General features: G+C 50.7%; 10 protein-coding genes across 10 annotated transcripts; 4 read left to right on the forward strand and 6 right to left on the reverse strand.

Moving 5' to 3' along the window:
* Window positions 1-909: 909 nt before the first annotated feature.
* COCVIDRAFT_83434 (hypothetical protein) lies at window positions 910-2811 on the reverse strand (the record flags this gene model as incomplete). Its single annotated transcript, XM_014707249.1, has 3 exons — window positions 910-1849; window positions 1898-2622; window positions 2680-2811. 3 exons carry the CDS (start codon window positions 2809-2811, stop codon window positions 910-912), a joined length of 1797 nt encoding a protein of 598 aa, XP_014562735.1.
* A 562-nt stretch (window positions 2812-3373) lies between these two features.
* COCVIDRAFT_11005 (hypothetical protein) lies at window positions 3374-4445 on the forward strand (the record flags this gene model as incomplete). The annotated part of the gene is made up of 2 exons (XM_014706995.1): window positions 3374-3435; window positions 3509-4445. The coding sequence occupies 2 exons, from the start codon at window positions 3374-3376 to the stop codon at window positions 4443-4445; spliced, it is 999 nt and encodes a 332-aa protein (XP_014562481.1).
* Window positions 4446-5141: 696 nt separating this feature from the next.
* Window positions 5142-6059, forward strand: COCVIDRAFT_83251 (hypothetical protein; the record flags this gene model as incomplete). Its single annotated transcript, XM_014707250.1, has 3 exons — window positions 5142-5212; window positions 5342-5696; window positions 5748-6059. 3 exons carry the CDS (start codon window positions 5142-5144, stop codon window positions 6057-6059), a joined length of 738 nt encoding a protein of 245 aa, XP_014562736.1.
* Window positions 6060-6235: 176 nt separating this feature from the next.
* COCVIDRAFT_21545 (hypothetical protein) lies at window positions 6236-7560 on the reverse strand (the record flags this gene model as incomplete). The annotated part of the gene is made up of 4 exons (XM_014707060.1): window positions 6236-6757; window positions 6808-7222; window positions 7272-7345; window positions 7408-7560. The coding sequence occupies 4 exons, from the start codon at window positions 7558-7560 to the stop codon at window positions 6236-6238; spliced, it is 1164 nt and encodes a 387-aa protein (XP_014562546.1).
* Window positions 7561-9390: 1830 nt separating this feature from the next.
* Window positions 9391-11499, reverse strand: COCVIDRAFT_83253 (hypothetical protein; the record flags this gene model as incomplete). The annotated part of the gene is made up of 1 exon (XM_014707251.1): window positions 9391-11499. The coding sequence occupies one exon, from the start codon at window positions 11497-11499 to the stop codon at window positions 9391-9393; it is 2109 nt and encodes a 702-aa protein (XP_014562737.1).
* A 665-nt stretch (window positions 11500-12164) lies between these two features.
* On the reverse strand, window positions 12165-12410 carry COCVIDRAFT_83979 (hypothetical protein; the record flags this gene model as incomplete). The annotated part of the gene is made up of 1 exon (XM_014707252.1): window positions 12165-12410. A coding segment is annotated over one exon (246 nt), but the record flags the coding sequence as incomplete, so codon positions are not given.
* A 901-nt stretch (window positions 12411-13311) lies between these two features.
* Window positions 13312-15097, reverse strand: COCVIDRAFT_83162 (hypothetical protein; the record flags this gene model as incomplete). The annotated part of the gene is made up of 3 exons (XM_014707253.1): window positions 13312-13674; window positions 13725-14980; window positions 15043-15097. The coding sequence occupies 3 exons, from the start codon at window positions 15095-15097 to the stop codon at window positions 13312-13314; spliced, it is 1674 nt and encodes a 557-aa protein (XP_014562739.1).
* A 1847-nt stretch (window positions 15098-16944) lies between these two features.
* Window positions 16945-17160, forward strand: COCVIDRAFT_83159 (hypothetical protein; the record flags this gene model as incomplete). The annotated part of the gene is made up of 1 exon (XM_014707254.1): window positions 16945-17160. One exon carries the CDS (start codon window positions 16945-16947, stop codon window positions 17158-17160), a length of 216 nt encoding a protein of 71 aa, XP_014562740.1.
* An 884-nt stretch (window positions 17161-18044) lies between these two features.
* On the forward strand, window positions 18045-19214 carry COCVIDRAFT_21548 (hypothetical protein; the record flags this gene model as incomplete). The annotated part of the gene is made up of 1 exon (XM_014707061.1): window positions 18045-19214. One exon carries the CDS (start codon window positions 18045-18047, stop codon window positions 19212-19214), a length of 1170 nt encoding a protein of 389 aa, XP_014562547.1.
* A 430-nt stretch (window positions 19215-19644) lies between these two features.
* On the reverse strand, window positions 19645-20088 carry COCVIDRAFT_32561 (hypothetical protein; the record flags this gene model as incomplete). Its single annotated transcript, XM_014707128.1, has 1 exon — window positions 19645-20088. The coding sequence occupies one exon, from the start codon at window positions 20086-20088 to the stop codon at window positions 19645-19647; it is 444 nt and encodes a 147-aa protein (XP_014562614.1).
* Window positions 20089-20264: the final 176 nt, after the last annotated feature.

A 20264-nucleotide genomic window follows, 5' to 3' on the forward strand; every position in this document is an offset into this window, starting at 1 on the left:
GGAGCGGGAGCTAGCAAATAGCGCAAAACGAGGATAGAAGAAGGGGGGCCCCAAGGTCAGCAAGCGTAATACCGAGACGTGTTGCTGAGCCGGCGGGTAACCAAACACATGTCGCGCTTTGGTGCTTGGAGACACAGCGCCCGCTTGGCAAACGACGGTCAGGACATGGCATTGCTAACTGCCAAGGGCCTCCATCCGCCTTGGACTGCTCTCAGCACTCATCTCTGCATACGTGGCGCCCGACAAAGGCCCTGCACCCGCCACGCCATAGGCAGTCTTTTGCGCGCTTTCTTGTGCGCCCGCCCATCTTGGCCCACCGTGGACGCATCAGACGGAACTCTTGGCCAGAGGCCTCCACGAAGCGTGATATCGTGCGCGACTGGCCGGTTTCAGTCATGGGCTTTCGTGTCGCAGTACGGTCCCTCTGCTGCTGAAGCACCATGCACACGACAAAGTAGGGATGAAACTGAGGCGCACAAGCGTGGCGCAGCCCTATCACCAAAGTAATGCTCTCAAACCCCGACCCAAAGGTGCATCCTTGTGACAAGAGGTCAACAGACCGTCTTTGGTGCTAGTGACACTTCCTGCGCCTTTCCGGACACTTGAGATTTGCGATGCCAAAACGCTCAACAACCAGTCTTGCTGACCTCTTTGATCAATCTTCATTATCTGCATCACTCGGAATATGGCCGGAATCTGATTAAAATACCTGTACAGTGGTGTCCATGACAATCTTCCTTTTCCATGTTAGCCATCGCATCCAGTATAGTAGTACTAATTAGGCCTAAGATGGGGGGGGGTGTAGGTGTATAGTCAAGAAGTGACATTAGACCCACGCCGGCTCCTCAAAAAGCTATTGTTTCACCACCCGCTGCGACGGAACTCTATAGCGCACCCTCCAATTCAACCTCACTCATCATCCGAAGGTCCTTTGTCTGCAACTTGCTTCGCCTCTTTGTCGTCATTATCGTCGTTTGGTTCGTCGTCTTCGTCAAGACCCATGCCCTTCTTGAGCCACCGCACCTCCTTCGGCTTTCGCTCCATCCACAATTCATTCGGCAGCCACACGTAGAAGCTGCACATGGTTTCCTTGACATTGTCCAGGATATTCAGGCCACCCGATAGCACTAGAATGTCAGCGTCCATCTTCATGCCGATGAAGCAATCCCTAAGAATATCCTCTTCAATCCAAAACTCGTACTCTTGGCTGTCGCTACTTGTCCAGGGCTTGCCATTAGGGTACTTGTCCATCGGTAGGTCATACTCGTCGCATCCGGTGGGGTACCACGTCTTGCAGGTAAGTTTCCCGAGAGGTTGAAGTTCCAGTTTGCGCCCGTAGAGCGTGCTCTGCGCGTCGTAAGCTGCTTTAGTGTCGTCGTTGGGCGGATGGATGGTGATTACTTCGAGGTAGGTCGACTTCTTGCTGAGGACCTCCAGCTTGGACGACTCGTACAGCCCGAATTGCTCTTCCGAACCCAGGATGGCAATTCCAATGCCAAACTTGGCCTTGGCCTCTTCCTCAGAAATACCAATCTCTTTATTGTTCACACCCTCCTCTCTCAACTCCTCGGCCCAACTCTTGTTACCGGTGTAAAGGGAAGCTTGAGCACCGCCAAAGATGACGCTGGCAGACTTATTAAAGTCTCCTGTCAAGGCAAGGCCTACAGCATCAGCCTTGGGGAGCTGCTCCTCAGCGGCGTCACAAATGTCGAGTGCAGCAGCGAGCTGATCGTCGTACTCAGGGCAGACTCTATGATATCGAAGATATCTGAAGAAAGAGCGAAGGACTTGGCAGGCATTTTTAATCAGGTGAGGAGCGTAGCCGTAGTGGGTAGGATACCAGGATGAACTGTTGTCTTTAGAATCCTTTTGTAAGCGTTGGACAAAGTAGACTTACAGGAAGCCTTTGCAGACACCGGCAAAATCAACCACCCACTGAGTCTCATCAGAGCGGTCCCATGGTACGTGGTGAGTGGCAAGTGCTCTGGCGAGCTCTTCGGCATCCATCTCATTCATTTCCTGCTTCGATAGGCCTTGGTACATGCGCGGGCCGGCATCTACACCACCAAAGCGCATAAACTTATTAAAGACGTGTGCGTACATCTCGTGCATGCGCCGCTTGTGCTTGAAGCGCTGGATGGCGACCTCGATACGTTCAACGAAGTGCTTGTCGGAAGCGTACATATCATCTTCTTGTGATGCCTCCTCGGGGGTGAGGAGTGGCTCCATATAGGTTCTTTCGAACCCTGTTGGCTTTCGCATGTTCTTTGACACCCTTTCCAGGTGCGCATCTTTCTTCACCTGAACGATCGGCATCGGACGCGGAGCCGGCTTCTGAACACGCGGATCGTAAGCGATGTCTTCGTCGTCGAAGAAGTCTGGGTCGAGGAGGCATTTTCCCTGCAAAGGGATCTTGCGCTTGATAGTTTTTCCATCAGCAGAAACTTCAAGGAAGGTGCTTAGACGCAGTGCTGCAATGACGAGACTTTTGGGCTTGTACTGTCGCATCCTCGAAAACCCGCAGATGCGACTGATGGAAACGGGAAGGTTCTCACGCCCGCCGCAGAATTGCAACAAATGCTTGTCTGTGGGAAGGTTCTCATCAGAGAAGTAGTATTCTACCTTGAAGATAGTCAGTATGCCGTAGGACTCATCAGAGGCAGGGGTGGGAAACCATACTTGACGACGGATATCGTCACCATCAGGATGATCCTGAACGGTGCTACTAGAGGTTGGATTTGGAATTGTACTTTGAGAATCTTCATTGGAAGACCCAATATCTTCCGTGGGTGAAGTCACTGCTGTTGCCATGTCTACAGTCAATATGATTGCCAGTCACTGAGACGGAGAGAGTACTCGAGAGGTAGGAGATGGAGATGGGAAGTGACGGAACCCTTTGATATTAAAGATGGAGAGAGAGATATTATCACAGGCAGCAGTGGTGAAACTATTGCGTTTGCAAACTACAAAAGTGAGAGCACTGGCGCAAGAACGGCAGGCGCGCAATCACATCGCTTCCAGAATGATTGCGCTTTCACCCTCACATTCGTCACATGATGTAAAAAACACAGCTATCTGGTGAGAACACCATAGCAATTTGTTTCCCCTGACGATTGTTGACTGCGAGGCACGTAAGTTTGCTCAGTAGATACAGCAGCACCAGCTACTAATGATGATGACTTCATGGTGTTGCATTGCGAGTCATGCAATCCTTCAGACAGCCATGTCCCGACTCGCTCGTTGCCTGTAACCCACCTGACAGTGGGGTCTGGTATCTCCCCACAACAGCTTCGTGCATCTTGCACTCCAGTCCCAACCCTAACCTGCCGAGCCTAAGATCTTGAGACCAAGAACTCTACACCTACCCAGCATCATGGCGACCAAGAAGTATGACGCGTCCAAGCTAAAAGCGTACAACAGTGCCGCTGCGGGCCAGTACGTGTGACCCCAAGGCGGCTGCCTACTGTTCAGCCGTTCCTTGCCTGCCATACTAAATCGCAAACTTCAGCGAAGGCGTACTCAGCGACGAATCCGGTGCCGTGGTCGTGAAGCCGTGTACTCTTTCCGAGATTACCTTCTATGAATCCCTCTCCGACCATCCCGATCTTGCGCGCCATCTGCCCACCTTTATGGGCCAGCTCTCCCTCTCCACCGACCAGACTGCCGCCGTAGAAAGCGTCGAAAGCGGCACCATCAAAACGGCCGACGGATCCATCGAGCGCCTACATGGAAAACATCTCGACACAGATCTACACATTGTGCTAGAGAACATTACGCATGGGTTCAAGAAGCCAAATGTCTTGGACTTGAAGCTTGGCGCAAGGTTATGGGATGATGACTCGAAGCAAGAGAAGCGAGATCGCCTCGATGCTGTGAGCAAGGAAACTACAAGCGGTAGTCTCGGCTTCAGGATAGCGGGTATGCGCACCTACAAGGGCGCCGACGTACCAGAGATCCCCGACGACTTGAAGGAGTATGTCGAGGTTGACAAGGAGAGTGGATACTGGGTGTACAACAAGATGTATGGGCGCAAGTTTAACGCTGAGAATGTGGACGAGGGCTTTGTATCGTTCATCTACCCTGGCGCCAAGTCGGAAGCAGAGCTTGACCGCGCGAGAGAAGTGCTGGCGTACTTTCTGGGTGAGGTCAAGGATATTCAAGAAGTGTTTGAAAGCAAAGAAAGCAGGATGTACAGCGCAAGTATACTCCTCGTATACGAGGGTGATGTGGAAGAGTACGGCAACACGAAGCAGAAGTTACGCTCAGCGCACCCAGAAGACGAAGAAGAGGAGGATGAGAATCTGCCCAAGCTCGCAGAGGTCAAGATGATTGACTTTGCGCACGCCTCATGGACACCCGGGCAAGGACCCGATGAGAATGCGCTGCAGGGCATGAGGAGCACAGCAAAGATATTGAAGAGCTTACTGGACAAGGCACATGATTAGACTTTTAGCCAATATTTTGTTGTCTGCTATAGATTTGTGAATAGTGTGTACCCAACACCGAAGCGCATAGAATACTATAAGTCATGGTGAACATGTGTCTGTGCTCTTCGGTATCCTCGGATACTGGGGTAAGTGTGAAGCAAATGTAACACTGCAGCTAGCTGTACAAGGCTATTGTTCAACAGTATTCCCGCCAAGGGATACCTAGTAAACTACCAGCTCCTGCTCAGCACTAGATGATCACCACAATACCATATCGTAATCAGTCCCACTTCTCACGCAACTAAACTTCCCAACTCGTACCGTGATCCCCAGCCCCCCAATCCGCACGTTGTCCATCGCCGCAAGCTAAGAGGCCAAGCCCCAATAACCACCCCCCCAAAATAGTAGCGGAGAACAGGGCCCAAGCTACGACTCGTAACTCGCAGACACGTAGGTTCGCAACACGTAAGGTGCCTTGACCTTTCGGCATCGCCCTCCAATCTTACTAAGCACATAATTGGGTCCTTTTTTTATTTAACAAAAAAAAAGTAAGAAAACAACAAAAAACAAAAGAGGACGACAAGGCAAGGATAATTAAAACCAAACGTCGTTGTTGTTATTATTATTATTATTGTCGTGTTTTCTCCTTCAGCGACCAAATTCCTCATGAATCTAACATTCCTGTCTAGAAGAAAGAAGAAAGAAGCGCAGAAGATGCAATCAAAGGTGTTACTTCCTTTGTACATCTATCCAAACCCTGGAGCGTGGGATCCGCTCTACACCGCGTATATTACCCCCTCCCCCCCCCTTCTCTTATTCCCTGTCTACCTTTCCATAACTATGCTATTTACTTTCGACGACGGGTACTCGAATGATGTCGCCCAAAACGGCTAATAATAATAACAACAACACAGCTTGTCCAAACACCCGCACCTCGACTTCCTGATTATCCTCAACCCAAACAGCGGGCCGGGCACCGCACCCTGGTGGCCCAACGCCGACTACCTACGCGAGATCCCGCGGCTCAATGCGCTGCCCAATGTGACAACGCTGGGCTACGTTCGCGCGACGTATTGCGAGCGGGCGCACGGCGATATCTGCAGCGATATCTGTACGTATGCGGAGCGGGGGCGCGCGGATGCGCGGATGAAGATGCAAGGCGTGTTTGTGGATGAGACTGTGAATTTGTATTCCAAGGAGATGAAAAGGTATCTTGATGGCATTGATGAGCGGGTGAAGCGGGAAGATGCGTTTGGTACCGAGGGCTTGGTATGTTTATTCCTTTTTTTCTATGTAGCAGGAGCTGATGGAGGAGTACAGGTCATTCATAATCCGGGGACGGCGGTGAATAAAGGGTTGGCAGCGCCTGGGCCGGATGTTACGGTTGTGGTGGAGACGTCGTATGCGCATTTTGCGAGCAAGGAGTATCAGGAGTGGCTTGCGACGTCGCCGTATGGGCGTGAGCGCGCGGCGTACATGGTGCATTCGGTGCCAGAGGATCAGGTTGAGGGGCTTACGAGGGCGCTGCGGAAGAAGGCGGCGTATCTCTTTGTGACGAGTGCGACTTCGGAGTTCTATGAGAAGTTTGGTGATAGTTGGGAGAAGTTTGTCGCGGTTATGGCGGAGCCGTGATGGCGTGTGGGTATATGTACGCAGAAAGAGTGTGAAGGTGGTTGTGGGATGGCGGCGTCAAGAGGTGCGAACACCAGGCTGGATGCGCCTAGAAATATAGACAAAGAATCTTGTAGAGATGCGGATCTCATGACATACGGCATTCTGAATTCTATCATCAGAACTCAGGCAGTTGCTCACTCCAAGACGTGTTGCTGAAGCACTTCCTCGATAGTAGCCCATATCCTACATCGATTCCAGAAGCCAGCGGGCACATCGACCAAGCGGTCGTCATGCCCACTGACAGGAAAGCGCTTCATTGCAAGGATTTTGGCTGCGCACCTCCAGTCCCAAGAAGCGGTAGGATCCAGAGGTGCTATGTCAGGTTGTGGCAACTGCTGCTCGATGCGCTTCGTGTTCAGGTCCCAGATATGTGGATGCAAGCTTCCATCACCAAGACTGTTGCGCCAGAAGGTGGAGTCAAGCGGGATCTGTAACGCGAGTATCTTGGAAGTTCGGTGAAGCGCTATAGTTGATGGGATTGGCAGGTAGCTGCAAACCTCATCTAGGAGTTCTTTTGGGAGACGCTCCAAGTTCTGATGCCTGCGAGCTGGTATTTCGGTAAATTTAGGTTCATCTCTGGTGCGTGGCGAGCTCTGTAGAATACTTTGCACAAAAGCGGTGGTATCGACTTCCTCGATGGGATTGGTGAAGAAACGCTTGCGTAGTGTTAGGTTTGCGTTCTAGATTGAAGGTTGTCGAGACTTACGTCGTAACCGCCTCCCCACCACTCCAATTTCGTCAGAGCCAGTACGCTTCTAGGTCCATAGACGCTGCATTGAGAAGACAGATCGAATAGATCATTGATTGACCGAAGCGACCCGTCGTGGATCTGTCGTTCAGTGAAGCGACTGTTGAGCAGTTGAACTAATACTTCGAGAGCTGTTTTGTCATCGCACTCTTCTTTTTTAGACTGATGATACTCTATAGCTCTACAGCTTGTATCCAGGCAACAATCGTGCAAGGGGAACAGGGTACCATGGCCGGGAATGTGTGAGAGGGCGTCGACCCAGATATCGTTTTGCCCTTCATATCCAGCAACGTGGTAAAATCCAGATCCAGTAAGACTAAAACGAGCAGGCCCGGAGACAAAGGTTTCGGGCTGATCAGAGGTGTTGACGGGTCTTCTGATAATTTAGCGAAGTTGCACAACAGGGGAGCTTGAGTACTCACGAGTGTCCATCACTAGCTACCACATGGTGATATACATCGTCAACATTACCAATAAGACGAAGATGATATAGCCACTTGATTTTTATCAGTTTGTAACCCAAAAAGGAAATATTTCTAGAGAGGAGAAACACCGTACTTGGAACTGCGGGTCTTTGGGATCGATATTGTAAACCTCGCCTTCAACATCAAACGGCCCACCACAAACCACACAAAACGGTCCGGTCTCAGTCGTATGTCTTGTATCGCTCTTGGGTCCGTGTTTGCGCTGTGAAGAAAAATAACCGCCCATGTTTGCGCTGCTGATGCTTCGATTGGTAGCGGAATTTTGTCTCGGGAGGGGGTTTGGTTCATCCAAATACTGCTCGAGATGAATTCGGCCGTTTTGCCCCGCTCAATTTCTCGCAGGCCTGGACGCTGCAGCTGCAGATGTATCCAAGCCACAAGGAGGCAAAATATGGACAATACGTGCGACGCAAGGTAGGTCACTCTAAGATCAATGAGTGTAATGCATTCTGCAGGTAACCGAATGAGGTATAGCAAAACCGCCCCCCACTCCCGATGCGTGCGAGGCGTGGCTTGTACTTTGCAAACACGGCTGTAAATTGACTGTTGTTCTTATCCCTTTCGAACGAGAATCGCAATTATTTTGTTTTTTTATTCATGGTGCTGACACATGGAATTGGTTTTCTGTCTCACGATCGCGAAGGCTGGAGAGATGCCTGGGTGTATCACCCTCGGAACTCCGTGCGTTTGATGTCCGGTACCCTTACCTACTAACGTACCGTACAAAGTCCAGCCGCAACGGAGTACCGAAAATCAGCTTCGCCGCATACAGAGACATTGGGTAGTCGTGGAAGGTCTCCGCGTTTGTGTCTTAGATAACGGCTGCACGTCATTATTAGACAGAACTCTATGTTTCATGCACGCCACATACGTGATGAATACATGTCGAAACTAGTGTTCGTTGACTTCTAGATTCTCAACACGTAAAGGGGTGACATGTTGACGGTGGCTCTACACATCGAACATCTAAGCGATGTTGAGGCTTGTAATTCCATAAAATCGGGCATCATATGACCCCTACAATGTTTCTTCGTCTGACGTGTCCAGCTTACGCATGCTGGTGTCTTTCCTTTGGTCGACTTTGACATCTCAAACGCTCTAGCCCGGTTCCCTGTTCTTCGCTCTCGTTCGGTCCAATGGGATGAGTGCAGTGAGTCCATGATGCATGTGGTTCCCTTCGAGAATCGCCAATCATGTAGGAATTCTACGATGTGTATTCAGGTTCCCGTAGGGATGGCGACTTGGGTGTAGAGAGTGTTGATTCCTGGTACCTGGATGTGCTTTTTTTTTAGGTATTCGGTAGACACCCCATTGGCATAAACGTTACTTCTTCTAGTTGGTAGGGTGTGGAGCATGGAGACCACCCTCTCCTGTTGAGGTGTTGATGAGGTCCCTCAGTTTGCATTGCGATGGTCATTTACCAGGGTTGTTCAAGGACATGGCTCGGGCTGGTCGAAATATTTAGTGTAAGCATACGCAACAACTGTAATTTAACTCTTAATTTAGAGTAAGTTTTCGGTGTGTTTCTGTGCGCGTGAGAATGACTCTCTTGCTTATTCTGTCGGCAATATCAGGCTACATCAAGTGATAGTTGATGACGTTCGGCAATGTTATCACCAGGGTGAGGCTAGCGTGACATTTTTTTGTGGGGCGCCACCACCACCACACCTCCTTCTCAGTGGTTACAATCCTCACATGACATTTGGCAACACGCTATATTGCAAACGTAATTCATTATTCATAAAATACATCGCCCTTGCATTCCATTCACTCCATTCCCGATAGTACCCCTTCGCCCCAGTATCAACAGCGACCATGAAACGAATGACTTCAGACTCGTTGATACAGTGTTCGCAGAGATACAGAATGACAAACACATTTGATCTGCACCAGTGAGAATTTCTCCACAATGGCGGTCAAGTTGCTTGTTCAGGCGCTGCCGTGATCATCTGGGATATGGGAGCACTGACAAGCCCCCCGTCCCGAACATTACACACTACTCTCGTCGCCGTACCTGATTCTCCTTAGTCTTCATTTTCCCCTAGAAAACATCCAACTAGTGAGGCTCGCCAGTTGTGTTTCTGCTTTTCCGTGCATCGACCCATGCTCCCACCGGGGTACCCTTTCGATTTGCCTTGCGCGGGAACATGTGTGTGTTGAACGTTTGCAGCACAGCAACCCCCGAAGTGGTCACTGCATCCTGGTCGCTGCGCATTGGTCTGGATGGCGGTGGCAAAGCACCTTCTTCTGAGTTGTCCCTTGAGTGTCCGCCAAGTGCAGCACGAATGTTTTCTTTCGACACTATGCGGGTCAAGTCACGATCGGGCCCAAAACGTATCCTCTGTTGTGACTGGGGAATGCCAGTATAGCCTCGTGTATTGCCCCCTCGCATGGGGCTTTTCGTTGGGACAGGCGGCGCAAAGTTGTCCTCGTTGTTTATGCAGGACAATACTGATGTATTGGTTGGGGAGGTACCTGGCCACGCGACTGGCTTTGGAAAGCCTGTATCGGGTCCCCCAGGGGACTTGGGCAGTACGGTACGGTTGTTGTTTTCTGAAGTGACCCGCAAATGGCCAGTATATGGAGCAGGTTTGATTGGTCCAGGCAAGCGGGTTGGTGGTTTTGCGGGCCGCTTCGTCTCTAGGGTCCGACCAGTTTTTTTTCTGACTGCTTCTAAGTTCGCCAGCGATGGATTTTTCTCCCCCTCGCTACCGTTATTGCTTGGAATACATAACTCCGCATGTGAGTTTTGGTCGCTAGCTGGGGTGTGTGCATCTTGCTGCTCACGTTGCATGCTCCTACTTCGATGCAAAGGATGCAGAAGGGCAGTGATCTGACCCTCAGGCAATGACTCTGGTCCATTGGTTTTTGTATATGCTTGCAGAGTCTGTGTCTCATTCGAAGGGCTGAATGAATTGGATATGCGGACTGAATCGTAGACGCTTTGCTCAGATGATTTGCGTTGTGTGTCCACACGAGGCCAAGGTGTAACAATAGTCGTATTAGTTGAGTACGTTGAAGCATAGCTCCCATTTCGTTGGGTTGTCGAGTTGGTTTGCCCATTCAGTAGGCCAGGCGACGGCGGCTCGTCAGGTATGAAGAGCTGGCGCGTGACTCCATGCAACGGACTCTTCGGCTCCTCCCTTGGCATCTGCTTAGACACACTACGAGATAGCGAGCGTCGTAAGCTGTTCGAGTAGCGTTTGATTGGACTGGCACTACACTCTTTCTCTGGGTCTATATCGTGCTTGCCTGAGAGTATCTTCTTCACCGGAGTTCGACGGTCATCGCGCTTGAGAATATCAAGTTGAGGATGCTTGGCTTCATTAGGCCGCTCAACAGCCTTTCTCAAATTTGCCCGCGCTCGTTGTTCCTCTAGCCACACCTCCATCTTTTGTTTGAACCTTGGGCGTTCAACTAAGCCGCCGTACTGGGGATAGACAGAACGAAGTTCCTTCTCAGTCTCGTCGTAATGCTTTCGTGTCAGCACACCTGATTCGTTGGTATCCTTTGGCATGAGTAAGACGCGATAAGAAGTTGAAGATATCAGATTGCCCGGGGGGATGTTGACGTTTTCCTTGGGGAAGGCAAGACCAGAGGAGCATCTCTCCTCGACGAAGAGCGCGAGGCGCCCATAGTGTCGGCGACCCTTGATACTGTATGAGGCACGGACTGCATCTACAATCGGTACAAACACTGCTTGCCAAGCAGTGCAAATGTTTCGCAGTTGAAAGTAATCGAATCCCCACGGGTTGTGCGCTTTGCCGACTTTGAACGTCTGTAGCAGCCACACGAAGAGGTGCTTCTCATACTCCTCAACACGCCAGTCTCGCTTGTCGATGGCACAGAATATACTACTGGTATCCACACTGGGATGGTGGCGATACGTGTTTTGGTCGAATTGTGTATAAAACCACAGCAAGTCCGTGCGCGAGATACCTTCTCTATCACCATCGCTTGTAACAACTGCAGTCGCGGCCGTAATTGCACCAGGCTTCACAATAAAGAGAGAATCGCGAAACACAGCCCATGGCTTGAGAAATGCATCGGTAGCGAGAAACTGCTCTTCGAGTCCCTCGAGATCCGACAGTTGTAGTAGCGAGAGCGCTCCTTTGAGCTCGGCGGGTACTTTATCCTTGTCGCCACGCGTCAACAGACTACGCATCATCCTTGTGCCCAGATCGGTGGGCGAGGGTGCCATGTTCTCGTTTCAGCTCGAATGCGCAGTTGGGGGTCGAATGCTTTGGTCGAGTTGTTTTCGTAATGACTGAAGCGTCGTGTGTTTGGGTTGCAGCGAAAACAAATATGAAAAAGAGTCATCGAACAATGTGCTAGCACACAACGGGCGGCCAGATTTTTGCAGTGAGCGCGAGTGTTGACAATCACTGGTCACAGGGATTCCGCTTTCACTTTGCATATCGTCACACTTTGCTTGGCGCTGGACTGCATCTGCTACATTCATGTACTCGCCCATCTTCTCACGACCATATCGTGCAAGTAAACGACAGTTGTATAATTAAGTCGATCTCCTCTATTGAAATTTTATCGAATCTACGTGTCGCTACTAGCCAACTGACGATGTCAGATACGATCCATATCAACAACGTCTTCACCCCTCACATACGTACCTAGCCCCACACTTCAGGTAGCAACGCGAGCAAACAAAACAAACGCGAAAGCTCATCAAACTCTGTCCTCATGAGAGCGGTGCCATATTCGCATAATGGCAGCTCACACAGTAAAGCGTACAGGCGACCAATATCGGTGTAGAAGGGGAGAATAAGCTCAAGCGGTCTTTCAGGGGCACTAAAGGTCATGTGTAGGGATCTATCATACATCGAAAAGGAACAACTGAGAAGGATATACACAAGGCGGTGCTTTGCGTATTGTGCTCCATCTCAGACGTTCACCACAAAAGTTTGAAAATTTACACTGCCGAACTAAAGAAAATAGGGCCGTATGACGATGAAGACTCTGAGAACAAGAGTGACCCAAAGTATAAAGCTGAGAGATTTCAATGAAGTTGAGAAGACTCTGAAAACGAAGTACAATGGTCACCGCGACTGAGCCTTTCCCCTAGAAGCGATTTCTGGAGAGCGCTGCGGGCTGATTCGCTAGAGTCTTGATCAGTACTAGCCTCTATGGCTTTTCCTTTGGCCTCTACGGTTGCTTCAAACCCAGACAGACTGCCCGCTTGTTATGTGAGGTTTACGCAACAATGGCACGTAAGAGCATACAGTGCCCCACCCGCCCGAAGGGGCACTTTCGGCGCTTACGTTCTGCAGTGAACGATATAGCCTTGCTCCAGTGCCTGTGGTTCACTAGTGTAATGATCGGCGGCTGGTTGAGGCTATGATCTTCCAGAATGCCTTTGATTACGCAAGCTGCCTCAGTTGCCCTAGTATCATCCGTGGACAGAAACAGCATTAAGGCCACCGTATGCTGATTTAAAGCTAATGAGCTTTTTGAGCATGAATATCAACATCTATGTTGGTGTATTGGGCGGCTTTCCCAACTGCCAATATGGACAAGCTTGAGTGTCGGAAAGGCTTGCACATAGGGGACTGTCGAAAGTCCTGGTAACTGCATACTCGGGGATCCAATACGTCAAAGTTGGGAGCAGAGCTAGGCAGAACATTTTGGTATAACTGTGCAGCCACTCTGAGTACCGTTCAGGGTTTAGGTCGCTGGCATGCCAGGCTTGGTGTTCGCGGGATTCCTGTGATTGAAGCTTGTCATCGGCATTCGTCTACGGCCACCCATCGGTCAAATATCAGTTTCTTGAGCTACCGCAGAAAACCCCATGCGGCATGGTTGAAGTGTTTCTGTCAAAGCGAGCAAATCTTGCTGAAAGTTTTGGTACGCCACATTGGATACGAACCAATCAGCGATCCGCACTGTCTTGACGCTTCTTTTCGGAGACTATACAACGTCCAGTGATTTATGAGTTTGTGCATCTTGGAAGCATAGAAATGGATCAATATCTACCGTTCATGCTCATAGGAGGTGGAAGAGGCGACATTATCGGCGGGTCGTTTGCAAGTGGCCCATATGGTGACGAGCCTCGCATGGGCCTAGGCTGGTACTCGTCCTGCTCTTCCTCGGGCGAAGAGAGCTCCAGTAACCTTTGTGGAGATCCAACACTGAGCCCAAGCGCAGTGAGCTTCTCTTGTAGTATGTTTATGACAGCAGGATTGCCGCCTCGAAAGCCAGCGAGCACTTGAGAAAGCGAATGCATGAGATCTCTAGGACCAATATCGAAATGCGACTCATGATTTAGTGACGGCATGATCATCATAACGTCAGCGAGTGAGTTTGCTACGTCGAAAAGCTTAGACTCCTGTTGCAAAAGTTAGCAGAGTAAGTAACTTGACTGTAGTTGGGTCATACCATGCCAGGTCCATGCGCCTCTACACTTTCGCGAGAAAGACTGCTTAAATTGCTGAGCACGTTTTGTGCCACCCTGGCAGGGAAACGAAACGAAAACTCTTCATCTTGACTTGGTTGACTGCTTAGGTTGGTAACATTGAGCGCATGCTGCCACAGAAAAATACGCATCCATTGTTGTGTCATTGTGATATCAGCACGCTGGAGTTCGTTTTCGAGACTGCGGGGATCTTCATCACTGCTCAGCTGGTGCTGAGCCACGGCGAGTGCTCGACGAGCACTAGCGGGGTCCGCCGTTATCGTGACATCGAGGATATTGAAAAGTCGACAGAGCTGGACGAATGCAGGCGTGACAGATCCATCGCGCAAGTCTTGAAGGCTCGGAAGATCTGGTGAGCGTTTGAGTGTCGTCGGGACATCGTGCTGCAAGGAATGGGCGCGCTCGGTGATGAAGAGGAGCCAGTAGACGCGTAAAGCATACTGTGTCTGCTCTGCATTCATGACCAGGTAGTGCGTTGGGTTGTGCAGGCCAAGGACATGAGCTTTGAAAATGGCCTCTCCAAGCAAGACGGTTGAAGCATTCATTCGGCCGACGTTGGCAGAGTAAACATGCAAGAAGAAACTGCCCAAAAGAGACGACATGGTGATGTTTTCCAGATGATCGGATTCATCTCTGGCTCTTCTTGCCTCTGACTCGAAGGCGCCGCTCGAGACGCGGTAAGGGCCTTCGACCGGACTTCCCGGCTCAACATCAATAGAGAACTGGCTCACAATAGCGGCGCATATGGCAGTGGCCAGTGCATAGGCCTCTATATCGTGAGGGTGGGTCAAGAGTCGTGCAGTTAGTGTTTCGGCATCAACAACTGGCCATATGCCATAGCCACGTGCCTGGTAGATTTCGAGATACTGCGAGAGACAGGCTACCGGTATCCTCTGGGGTTCCTGGGGAGTGCTGGAGAATGTGGGACTCATAACGTCAGGCCATCCATTGGAATAGGTGCTTGGTTCGCCTAAGGGAGGCATTGGAGAGATGTAGGGCAGCTCGTCAACGGGACTGCCGGTATCGATGCTGGTTTCACTAGCGCTCCTCGATCTATCACAGCCAGTCTTGCTGCGTTCTTGCAGTCTTCTAATGGCGGCTTCAGTGGTCCGGCGCGGTCCCTTGGGGCCGCTCTTTCCATGTGTTTTGAGATAGGTGCAGTCCCACTTGGCGGCCTCGCACCTTGCACAGGGCTGGTTGCCATCGCAGCGCACTTTTCCTGGACAGAGGGAGGAGAGGGTCAATTGTGAGCATGTGTGTAGAGCCGAGACTGAGACGTACTGACGGAGCAAGGGTCACACGCCCGTCGCGTGCCTTTTCGTGGAGCCATGGCCATTTTGATAGCCAAGGTTCTAGCCTGATCTGAAGGGCAATGCTCGAGAGTGGACAGTAGTGATCAAGTCGGCATAGCGGAGATAGCGTAGGGCTATCCAGGCAGCGGATGGGGATGGGATAGTGTGTGGAGACGAACTGGGAGGTTTGTCGGAAGCTGATAAAGAAATGCGGGAGAGCGACCATAGCATGGCCGTGCTATGAAGTGAGGTCGCGGTCAGGGCATGCGGCTGATCCTGAGAACAAAAGGTGGAGAAGGCCCTGCGCGCTGGCGGCCCCCCTGTACATTGGGGCGCCGGCATCTTCCAATCAAGCGTGTGGGCAACCGTCGGCGCCAACCGGCTCCCGATGCAACCTCGACTGCCCGAAAAACTTTCCTTCTAGAAGCTTTTTGGAACAAATTTGCTCCCTGCACACTGCAGACGGCCTGCTGCTGATACCACGCCACGACTCACTGCCCCAGGGCGACTGGCAGGCCCATGCCGCCCTCGTCGACGCTGTTCATGCTTGGCCGCCTCTAAGCCTAGGGATGCGCGGCTACATTCGGGCGTCGCTGCTGGCTGCTACATGTGTGTTAGCACTGGAGAAAAGGCTGCATCGCGGCGATACACACACCAAAACGTGTTTCAGTGACGTACTCACCCCCAGGCCCTGCACCGCTTACTCCGACTATGGGCTTGTCGAGTAGTTGCAGCAACGGACGTAGCCGAGAACGTGCCGGTCATCTTTCCTTACTCTTCTAGTATGCGCCAATTTCTTAGGACAAAATTAGAAGATGTGTGTGCGTGCATAAATGCCGCGCCACCATCCATGCCCGTTCGCGTGTCACATGACTTTGGCACAGATAACAGCGATAACGCACGTGCACGTGTTCCTGGAGTAGTGTGCCACCACGTGTGCCCCAGCCTGTGCTACTACCAAGTACATCATACTACAAAACACAGACGCCATCCCTGTGCCTGCGTGCCTTTACAACCCCCCCTTCGCCTTGCATGCGCCACATTGCCACGCTGATATCCAATACCTCGTGCATCCAGCTCTGCCTCACCAAAAGACACGCATCGCCTGAATTTGCCATGGTCAGCAGAAGAATTTTTCATGACATTGCTTTTGACCAGGGTTTGCGACTGACCTGCAGGCCTACCACGTCTCCGAGGAGTTGATACCTGTCTCCTGAAAGCTATTACACATCGTATTCCATGGTGGTCATGGCCACCCTAAACGTGGCGTCCTCTCAACAACGTCCCAACAGCTACAAATCCTCGGGGTCGACGACATGACGCAACTCCAACAGGGGCTGCGATTTCAGCTCCCTTGATTATACCAGCCTCTGCCATGTGAATGAATGGCACATACATACTGACGTCTCAATACTATGGTAGAATCACTAGTGCCTTATCATGCGTTCTGGAGTAACAAGAATCTGGGGAAGCCACATTAACCGACGCGCTAAGCATCCCGACATAATATACCTATACGAGCAATGCGTCGATGATCGAACGTCTGGCAAACGTATTGGCTGAGGGGTTGGACTCGATATACAGCACGCCCAGCTAACTGGAGCTAAATGCGACGGTCTATGGCCAAGAACTAACATGAACCGGATATGTTCCACACTGCCTTTGGATGCCCAATCATTGCAGCCGTTCCTGCCTCATCTTGCATAGTAGCACGAACACAACAAGTGTGCTACGATCATGTCAGCGGCGTCTCAGACAAGGATATACAGTACTTAAACAGCTTCACTTTTGCATCTGCACAAAATCAAAGTCAGTGCATCACAGGGATACAATCTCCACACTACTCCCTGAATTTCAAACCCAATTTCTAAAAGCCTAATTCATTTTAAACATGAAGTTCCTCCTTGTCACAGCTCTCGCGTCTGTTGCTTTAGGGGCTCCCTCAGATCCCTACCCAGCGCCCTGCGGACGATCCGACCCCTCTGGAATCTGCACCACCAAGGCAACTTGTTACGAAAAAGGCGGCTTTTGGGTACAGCGGGATTGCACCTTCTACAACGTGCTCGATATCGGATGCTGCTACTCTATCCCCGATAAGAAGAACTGAGTGATGGTCTAGAACAGACCTGGTGGGACACATGTCGGAGCAGATGAAAGGTCCCTCAGGATGAAGAGCAAGCAAAGAGCCCATGTGTATCCAAATTGTTGGGCAACAATATTAGTCTCTAAGATATATTTTTGGCAGTACCATTTGTGTAATCGTGCTGCCCAATTGCCAACCACATTAAGCCAAACGGCCGAATGACAGGAACCGTGCACTTTGAAACTTTGCGGCCTGAGCTTGTGATAGATAATAAAAATTCTCACCAGAGGCACAATCTCGGGTCTGCACCAATACAGCTATTCACCCTGACTGCCACCTCGAAGGGTGAGTGGCATTTTCTTGTTTTGTAACGGGTGAACGGCTGGAGTGACCGAGGTGCGATTATGTCATCAGGGCTGATTTGGCGCTCGGAAGTCATCGGAACGAAGTTCCGTTTCATTCCGGCACACTTTCCGGTCCGATGATTTTCGAATTTTGTCCCCACAACAACACTGTTGTAATACCGTTTTTGACACTACTGACGCCTCACTACGCGCCAACGAACCTGTCAAACCATCACGTCTATACTTCAGCAGACGACTGCCTCTGTCGCGTCTTTTTTCTGAAATACCCGCCAAACCGGCAAAACGTGACGACAATAACATGGACCCCGGCCTGGAGTCGACCAGCTTTTAAGCGCTTATCGAGGCGCGGGAAGCTGCATATACGTTTCGACATCAAAGTGAAGTACGTCAGTCCGGAAGCATTCTACCAAATGATCAAATCCCCAGCCTATGTCCAGTAGTGTGGTTTGTCATCATGAACTGCATGGTCCGTGATGGCCTTGCACTACCCTTTTATACTGCATATACCCCTGCTTATCACTTTCCAGGAGCTTCAAGATCATTATGGCCCCTCGATCAATAGACAGTCAGATGCTCGTAAATGGGCCTACGCTGTCTTGTGAATCCCAAAATGGGGAGTGCGGTGAGACAACGCCCTCAAGACTACTGAAGCGCCAGAGATCGTCAGACAAGATGCACGAGAAGCGAAAGAAGAGCCGACAGGACAGCGCCGCGGGGTCAACACCATCTTGTCCTCTATTAGTGGCTCTGCGAGAGTATGGTCTTCTTGAGAACGTCCTTTCTTGTCTTTACCCCGACGACCTACTAGCGCTCCTGTTGTGCTCAAAGTCTATATACCAGACACTTGTCCCACAACCTGGTAGCCTAGAAAACTTGCTTGGCAAGTTGAGATGCTCCGGAAAGGGTGTCCAGATACGAAGAGAACGACATGTCAAGTCGTCCTTCTTCTATGCATACGAATGCAGTGAATACGTCGAATGTGGGGCAATAGACGGTGTCGCCGAGTCTCGTCCCTGCACAAACTGCAAGGTTACGACTTGCAACGAATGCCGCATCCATTGTGTATACCAGAGTATCTTCGAGAAGCCATGCGAAGATGACGAGCTGCCCAACTATAGCGGTTTCATCCTTCTCTCGCCGTCCGAGATACCCATATTGAGCCCCCACCACCTGAAAGATGATCTCACTACACCACAATGGCAAGCCCCATCACCTGCCACAACTGCGCCCTACCACGATCAGGGGTTTATTGATGTACCCCTTGAGGAGGAAAGCTTCGGCCCGCCCGAGTGCGTCGACGATTTCCTAAACTTGGATCTTGGCACATGCACATTTGCCGGACCAGTGGCTTCAAACGTAGCCCACCCATCACCCGTTCTCCGATCATTATACCAAACTACAGAAGGAAGAAAACGCCGGTTTTGTGATAATCATCTTCCCTCAGGCATACCAAAGCAACGAACGGATCTTTCAATTCACCAGTGCCAGTGCAGCCTTCGCAGTCGTTTTCTCGACCGATGGCTCTGTTTACGATGTTACGAAAACGAAGAAACGACTCTCCGTGATACATATGTTGACCATGTGGCGCAGTGCTGTTGCGGGTCAACGCATGTCAGGGAGATATGCATGTGGTGTCTCGGTGAGATCTCGCAGCCTCACACTGAAGAGGCACAGTCCGACTCCCAAAATAGCCTTGATGAGCGCTCTGCTTGAGTCTTGTGGACCCATGGCTGAGCAAAATTCAAGGCAACAAAACAAAGTCCACTCACCCTAATGATGGCAAAATCTCACTTCTTTAATGTTTCAAAAAGTATGTTGAGCGCTTCTCGTGCATGTACTTTGACTCTGTACTATAACTCATCCCAACTTTCCCCTCAGCCCTCCGCATATACCCCCTTGTACACTAAGTTATGAAGTATCAGAGCGATTTTGGTACTATTACGACCACCCTTAATGAAATAAATGTATATTGTTTTTGAGAAAGAAAAACATACATTGAATTAAACAAAGTGACCCCAAAACCACACATGACAAATTGAAAGAAAAAAAAAGTCACACATGCAAGTCTCCCATCAAATAACTCCACGCAAATGTATCATCACCATTCTTCAAGCCATCCCACAACCCTCTTACTCCCTCCCATCTACCGCAAACACTCCACTCCCCTCCCCCTCTCCCTCCCCACCACCCTCCTAACCTCCTCAACCTGCATCCTCGCCTCCACACCCCTTACACCCTTCAACCTCTCCACCTCCGCATCAATCCTTGCCTCCGCCCTCCGCCTCTCCTCCCTCACCCCCACCAACCGTAGCCTCACCCTCGCCATGTACCGCTCTAGATGCCGTATCCCTGGCTCGTCGCGCTCGCGCCTTATGCTTATGTCCAGGGAGACGAGTAGGTTCATGCATTGGGTTTCGGCGCGGTGGTGTTGGAGGTAGGTGGATAGGAGGGTGTTTTGGTGGGGGGTGAGGATGGAGGTTGTGGGGTTGATTGAGGAGGTTGATGTTGTTGTTGTTATTGTTGTGGAGGATGAGGGGGGAGGGGAGGAGGGGTTGTCTTCGTGGATCTGAGTAGGTTGGTTTGGCATTTCTCTTTTACGGACGTTGTTGTGTTGGTGTTGATTTGTGTTGGGTTAGTGGTGTTGATGCGGAATGGCTGTGATTATTAGATGTAGTATGGGGAAGTTTTTCGCTGGCGCTGTTGATCCTTTTTTTTGTAGAGAATATTGTACTGTAGGATAGGCGTTTAGTGGGCGGTGAATGG

Source organism: Bipolaris victoriae, assembly GCF_000527765.1.
Source record: "Bipolaris victoriae FI3 unplaced genomic scaffold scaffold_0, whole genome shotgun sequence".
Taxonomy (NCBI): domain Eukaryota; kingdom Fungi; phylum Ascomycota; class Dothideomycetes; order Pleosporales; family Pleosporaceae; genus Bipolaris; species Bipolaris victoriae.